The 7,196-nt window shown below is 14.0% G+C and overlaps 1 protein-coding gene across 1 annotated transcript, besides 18 other annotated features; it reads right to left on the reverse strand. All coding sequences in view use genetic code 6, as the record gives it.

Annotated features, from left to right (window-relative positions):
• The first annotated feature begins 49 nt into the window (after positions 1 to 49).
• Positions 50 to 90: a microsatellite.
• Positions 50 to 97: a microsatellite.
• Positions 98 to 101: 4 nt separating this feature from the next.
• Positions 102 to 142: a microsatellite.
• A 265-nt stretch (positions 143 to 407) lies between these two features.
• Positions 408 to 458: a microsatellite.
• Positions 459 to 1,594: 1,136 nt separating this feature from the next.
• Positions 1,595 to 1,671: a microsatellite.
• A 24-nt stretch (positions 1,672 to 1,695) lies between these two features.
• Positions 1,696 to 1,787: a microsatellite.
• Positions 1,788 to 2,507: 720 nt separating this feature from the next.
• IMG5_092920 (protein kinase domain protein) lies at positions 2,508 to 4,235 on the reverse strand (the record flags this gene model as incomplete). Its single annotated transcript, XM_004035622.1, has 5 exons — positions 2,508 to 3,071; positions 3,141 to 3,480; positions 3,536 to 3,813; positions 3,974 to 4,127; positions 4,172 to 4,235. Coding segments are annotated over 5 exons (1,400 nt in total), but the record flags the coding sequence as incomplete, so codon positions are not given.
• Positions 3,883 to 3,919: a microsatellite.
• Positions 3,883 to 3,920: a microsatellite.
• Positions 3,884 to 3,923: a microsatellite.
• A 132-nt stretch (positions 4,236 to 4,367) lies between the features above and the next one.
• Positions 4,368 to 4,455: a microsatellite.
• Positions 4,380 to 4,457: a microsatellite.
• Positions 4,386 to 4,449: a microsatellite.
• Positions 4,431 to 4,488: a microsatellite.
• Positions 4,489 to 5,216: 728 nt separating this feature from the next.
• Positions 5,217 to 5,275: a microsatellite.
• Positions 5,276 to 5,563: 288 nt separating this feature from the next.
• Positions 5,564 to 5,617: a microsatellite.
• Positions 5,607 to 5,643: a microsatellite.
• Positions 5,628 to 5,677: a microsatellite.
• Positions 5,646 to 5,684: a microsatellite.
• The last annotated feature ends 1,512 nt before the right edge of the window (positions 5,685 to 7,196 follow it).

The following is a 7,196-nucleotide window of genomic DNA, read 5'->3' on the forward strand; positions in this document are numbered from 1 at the left end:
TATTTATATTTATTTTATATTTTTATGAATTATTTTTAAATAAATTATTTTTTTATTTTTAAATATTTTATTTATATATATTTTTATTTTATAATTTATATATTTTTAAAAGTTTACTTTTAATTTTTACAATTTGCTTTTATGAAACTACTCTCTTTTTTATTATAAATAATATTTAATTTTTTAATCATAATTTTAATCATTAAATATTAATAATTTTTAATTTAAAATTTTTATTATTTATTTAAATTTATTTTTACAAATTATAATAATTGTTTAATTTTTTTAAAAATAACAAATAAAACTAATGTAATAAAATCATTCTCAATTAAAAACTAAAAACAAATTTGCTTAATAGAATTAGCAATTTTACTAAACACATCAAAATTTAAAATGTAATAGGAATATTTAATTTTTTTATTTATAATTAGTTTTATTTTAACTTTATTTTGTTTTAAAGAAGGTAGAATACTTAGGATTTAAACATAAAATAATTAAATATATTTAGATACTGAAAATTAAAATTCAACCAAAAACAAAAATTAATTTATAAATAATCCTCAAATACATTTAAAAGATTTATATGGAATTTAAAAATGTGATAAATAAGTTTTTTCGAATACTTTAAATAAGTAAAAATAGAAAGACTAAAAAATTTCATCGATAGGAAAAAATATAGAATTTACTTAAGTTTTATAACTAAAAAAATAATTATAAAGTAAAATAGACTTTTTAAATGAATGTTTATAAAAAAATTCAAATCAATAAAATTAAGAAATAATAAATTTAAAAGAAGAAAATAATAATATAATCATAAAAAAAAATATATCAAAAACAACAAGTAATAGAGAGAATTCTTCTGATTTTTTCTTATCTCATAAAAATAAAATTAAAGCACAATATTCCAAGAAACTTTCTTAACATTCCTTAACTAATTAATAAAATAATTCTCTATAATAAAACATTTTACAAAATGATTATAACTTAAAAAATAATGTTAATAATGATAATAAAAATAATAATCAATATGCTTATACTAATAATGTAAGTGAATAATTAAATATAATAAAAAACAAAATAAAAAATGTTTTGTAAATGTATTAAAAACAATAAAATTAAACAAACACATTAAATAAATAGCTAGTAAATAATTTAATTAAAAACACTTAACAAAATAATAAATTATCTCTTAATATTGATCAGATAAACATATAAGCTTCTTTAAAATAATAAATAAAAATAAATGAATGTTAAAATTTATTTAATACAAATAATTAAATTTAAAAATAATGATTTTATAAATATTTATTTAATTTAAAAAATAAAAAGATATATTTATACTCTTGTAAAAATATTTAAATATATTAATTAAAATAACTTCTTATTATATATAATTTCATAAAATGATGTTTATAAAATATATATTATAAATGAGTTAAATTTAATTATAAATTATAAAATTTTGAAAATAAATAACAATACAATATATTTGATAAAATTAAATTATTTTATATTTATTTCTATGTATAGATAAAAAATAATTATAAATTAATAACATTAAATAATTTGTTAAAATAAATGTGAAGGAAGATAAAAAAATTAAAAATAAATATTTAAATTAATATATAAACTTAAAAATAAAATATAAAAATATAAATTGAATTATATAAAAATATATATAATAAGGTATAAAAAATATATATATATATTCATATATATATATATATATATATATTTTTATATTTTTATATATAAATATATTTATTTATATATATATATATCTATATTTTAGTAATAATTATTTTTAGCACTATTTTAATATTATTTTAATTGAAATATTTTCATTTAATTAATTTTATCAACATTTAAAGTTATTTTAAGTACTTTCTACTTATTTGTTTATATATATATTATTAATATTACTATTTTAATATTAAAAATTTAAATATTATTATTATTCAAGTAATTAATATTATTATTTTATTAATATTTCAATTATGAAATTATAATATTTTTTTATGGAAATTATTTTTATTAATAATTTTAAATATCAGTATTATTGTATTATTTTTTTTTTTATTATTATATTTAATAGTCATTATAATTTTAATAAAGCTATACATTTTAATTTTTTAAATTTGAACACTTCTATGATTATTACTACTTTTATTATTTTATATTTTTGTTTTAATTACTTGAATTATTTCCTATTTAATTAATATTATTTTAGCCTATAAAAGTACTTTACTTTTAATACTATAAATCCAAGAAAGATGTGTTTTCAACAAATTATTATTATTGATTATTTTGAAAAAAAAGTACATTTTAAGGATTTTAAATTGCTTTATTATTAATTTTATTTTGTGTGAAAAATTAATTTATGTTATTATTTTTTATTTATTAATTAGATTAACTTTTAGTAATATCATTTGAATTTATTTATTATTTATTTTATTCTTTATCCTAAAAATATTTAAAAAAAATATAAATTTTTTAAAAAAACTTACAATTCTGACATCGAAATCATCAAGAATTTTACAAATAGGGCTTTTAATATTTTCAAAATCTTATTTATAAGTATATCCGATAAAATTTTAATTAATAAGTCTATTTTTTTGTCCAATTTTTTTATTTTCTGGGTTTATCCATGGCTCTTTTTCTTAATAATCATCGAAATTTGAAAAGTCAAGCTAATCATTTACTTTAGGAATATAAACTGCTTTTTATTATTTTAATTTTTACCAATCTATTCCTTAAAAAAAAGGATGTGCTTAGATTTCCTAAACTCCATTAACACCTAATCTAACTTTTTGATCTTATATTAATTTCTAAATTAAGTCCCTGGCATTATCAGAAAGACCAGATTCATTAGGAATATTAAATGTTTTTCTCCAATTAATGATATTTTGGCGAGTCTATTAAGGATGTTCTGAATAAAAAGGAGGATATCCCAAAAGCATTTCAAATAATATAGCCCCCAAACTCCACCAATCAACTATCTCTGTATATCCTTATTATTCAAAAACTTCAGGTGCTATATAATCTGGAGTTCCTACTGTAGAAAATGCTAACTAAAAAATAAAAATATATTATTTAATATAGAATAAAAGAAAATAAATAATAACTTACATTTCTATTACGATTATATTATTCTTATTTTTTCGTTATTAAAAAACCAGAGTGTTTTTACAATGAAGATTCTTATAAATATTTATCTGTAATAAAGATTTATTTCGGCTTTTTATTTTTAAAAAAATAAATACTTTTTCTATATATAAATTATTACTGAATGTTTACATAACCCAAAATCAGATAGCTTTATATGTCCGTCTTTTCCAATTAAAATATTATCGGGCTTTATATCTCTATGGATATAATTCATTTTATGAACTGAATCTATAGCTAAAATCAATTCACTGGCATAAAAACGAGATTCTCTTTCTGTAAAAATATCTTTTTTAATCAACAAATTCATTAAATCTTATTTATTTATTTTTATATTAACAAAAAAAAGGAAAAAGAAAAAAAAGACAACCTCCTCCTTATAAAAATTCCATAACTAAATATAAATATCTTTAGTCTTAAAAAGAACATATTAAATTAACAATCCAATTATTTTCTTTATTTGTTAAAATATCTCTTTCAGCACGGACATGGCTTAATTAATTTTTTTAAATCATTTCTGATTTCTTCATCTTTTTTATTGCTACTATTTATCCTGTTTTTTTTTCTCTACATACTCGGACTTCACCAAAAGCTCCTCTCCCAATTATCGCTAAAGGTTCATAATCATTTGTAGTTATTTTTTAACGCCTATTTTATATTATTTTTATTATTTTTTTAAAACATTTTAAAAACAATATTTTATTTCTTAAATTTATATGTTTTTTTTGGTTTTTTTGTTTTTTTTTGTTTTTTTTTGGCAAAAAAAAAATATTTTTTTATATAAAAAAAAAAAAAAAATTAATTTTACTTTTTTCTATTTACTTATAGTTCTTATTTCATTACTTCTCTTTCTATCATTTACTTTTCCACTATATTCATTTATAAAGATTCCATCTTTAATTATAGTAATTACCAGTTTTATTTAAATTATCTTTCTATTAAAAGTGCTTTAGCATATTTTCCTTAATTAATTTTTTAGATTTATTATTTTTTTTGGGTTTATTACTCTCTATATATGATTTTGCAGACTCTACACGGTCTCTAGTTGCTGCTGACATTTAAAATTCCATTTTATTATTTGTATTAATAAATATTTGATTATATAAAATAAATAATTATTTTTTTATTATATAACGATATAATACTTAAAAATTTGTATATTAATTAAAAAGTTTTAATTTTATTTATATTTAAATGAATCTTATATTTATATTATATATTATATTTAAATAAATATATTATAAAAATATATTATTTATAACTAATATATTTAAATAATATATTAATTTATATTTAAAAATTAATATTTATTAAATTTAAATATAATTATAATTTTTGATGTTTATATTTATAATTATTTTATATTATTTTAAAGAAATTACTTAAGACTTTATTATAAATCAATTAACACTTTCAATTTAATATTAAAAAAAAAAATTCAAATCAAAATTAAATTTATAAATATAAATATTCTCAAATTAATACAAATCAAACTTGTAATAAATAAACATAATTTTAAGAATATTTACAAAATAATGATTATTTTAAAAACCATATCTATATTAAAAAAAACAATATAATTAAAGCAATTTTTAATTAATAAAACTTTTATGATATCAATAAGTTTTTCAAAATATTTATAAATGATAAATATTTTCAATTAGTTAAAACATAAAATAAAATCATATAAATATAATTTTTAATATTATGGGAAATATATATAATTTAATATTAATTTATAAAAAGAATACTATTTTATAATTTTTAATAATTAAAAAATATAATTTTATATATTTCTTTTCGATTTATAATTTTAATATAAAGTTTTTATTATATTTAATACAAATAAAAAAATATCTTTAATTTTTTAGTTAATATATTAAACAACAAATTTATTTTTGAAAAACTTTTTTTCCAAAACAAATTCGTCTCTATTTTTTTTTTTATTAGCTATATGAGTATATTTTAAAAAAAATTGAAATAAAAAAAGTATTAAATATGTATTTTTATAAACTTTTGTTAAATAAATTATAATTGTATTATTAAAGAAAATATTATATATATATATATATATATATATATATATATATATATATATATTTATTATATAAAGAAATATTACTTTTATATATGAGATTAATGAAAATCTTATTAAAATTAATTAATATTATAATGATTTAATTTATTAAAAATAATATAAATATTTAATTAATATATATAAAAAAAGTATCATTTTTGAAGATTATTATTTTTTATATATAAAAATATATAAAATCAAAAAATATTATATTATATTATTATATTTTAAAAATAAATTATTATAATACTAAAATTATAAAATTTACCTAAAATAATATAATAATTAGCAAATATACAGTCGAAAATATTATTTTACATTTATAATTATATATAAGCAAGACAGTATAATTATAATATCAATACAATATAATTAATTTTTTATCAATAAATTAAGTTTTAAAATAATAAATTTAATTTTTATAATGAAAATTAATATTTATTTAATTACTTATACACTCATTTAAATTATATAATATATTATAATATTTATTTACTTAAAAAAATAAAAACTTCTTATATATAAAATTGCTTAAAAATGTAAAACAATAAAACATATAATTTTATAAATATTTAATTTAAAACTAAAAAATAGAAAAATATTAATAAACTAAAATAAAAAACTTTAAATTCTGATTATTTTATAATCTTTAAATTAATAAAATTATATAAAAAAGATACTTAAAACAAAAAATGGTATAATTTTATAAAAATAGTTAAGTATCCAACAAAAATAAATATACATTAAAAATAAGCATAAAAATAAATAATAAACACTATAATAAAATTAATATTAATAATAATAAAAAAAAAAGAAGCAACTTATAAAAAAATGTAAATATTAAAACCCATTTCTTATACAACTCAAAAAATCAATCTTTCAATAAGTACTGAAGATTCATCCTCAGACTCTGAAGATAATTATAAACTCTAAGATAGAAAAGAATTTGTAAAATAAAACTAAACATTATTAAAAGAAGCAAATGATTACTAGACAATTAAATATATGTAATAGCAAGAAGTAAAATTCTAATAAGCAAATATCTAAAACTAATATAATATATTCATTTATATATAAGCAATAAATTATTTATGTGAAGTCCATAATACTTTGAATATGTAATCTGAAACATTACATTTAGCAGTGAATATAGTCAATAGATACATAAAAGCCTTATAAAAATTTCCTAAAATAAATCTATTAAAATCTATAGGTATATCTGCTTTATTTCTTTCAGCCAAATATTAAGAAGTATATTGCCCTAGGATTGATATTTTCTGTACTTTTTTTAATTAATAAAAAAGTACTTTATTACAAATTGAAAGTGATATTATTGAAAAGCTTAATTTTATGCTTTTTACTCCTACAAGAGTTTATTTTTTGGAAGCTATTTTTAATTAAGTTAAATTAAATGATAAATAGAAAATTTTTTGTTTTTATTTGGCTGAACTTTCACTTTATAATTGTTTTATTAATAATAATAGTAATAGTAAAATCGCTGCTTCTATTATTTTTTTAGCTATTAAGTTAGCAAATTTATAATAAAATAATATATGGAATGATAATCTTAAGTATTTTAGTAACTTTTGTTAAGATGAGCTATATGACTGTGTTATTTAGTTATATTAATGGCTTATTTGTATTGATTTTTAGATTTTTAGTTTTAGAAAGTTCTAAACTGACAAAAATATGGGTATTTCTAATTTAGATTATAGTTTAAATTTTAATTAATGAATATTATTTTTTTCGTGTATTTAATTTTTGTTTATTAAATTAATTATGTTTTAAATTTTATTTATAACAAAATTAATGTTTTTTATTTTTTTATTTAACAAAAAAATATAAATTATATACTAGAATATATATTTTTTAATTTTTAAAGATTATAATATGAAAATAGGAAATTAATATAGTATTATATAAGACTTTATTAATTATTATTTTAAAGCTTTTT

Source organism: Ichthyophthirius multifiliis, assembly GCF_000220395.1.
Source record: "Ichthyophthirius multifiliis unplaced genomic scaffold scaff_1120509250738, whole genome shotgun sequence".
Taxonomy (NCBI): domain Eukaryota; phylum Ciliophora; class Oligohymenophorea; order Hymenostomatida; genus Ichthyophthirius; species Ichthyophthirius multifiliis.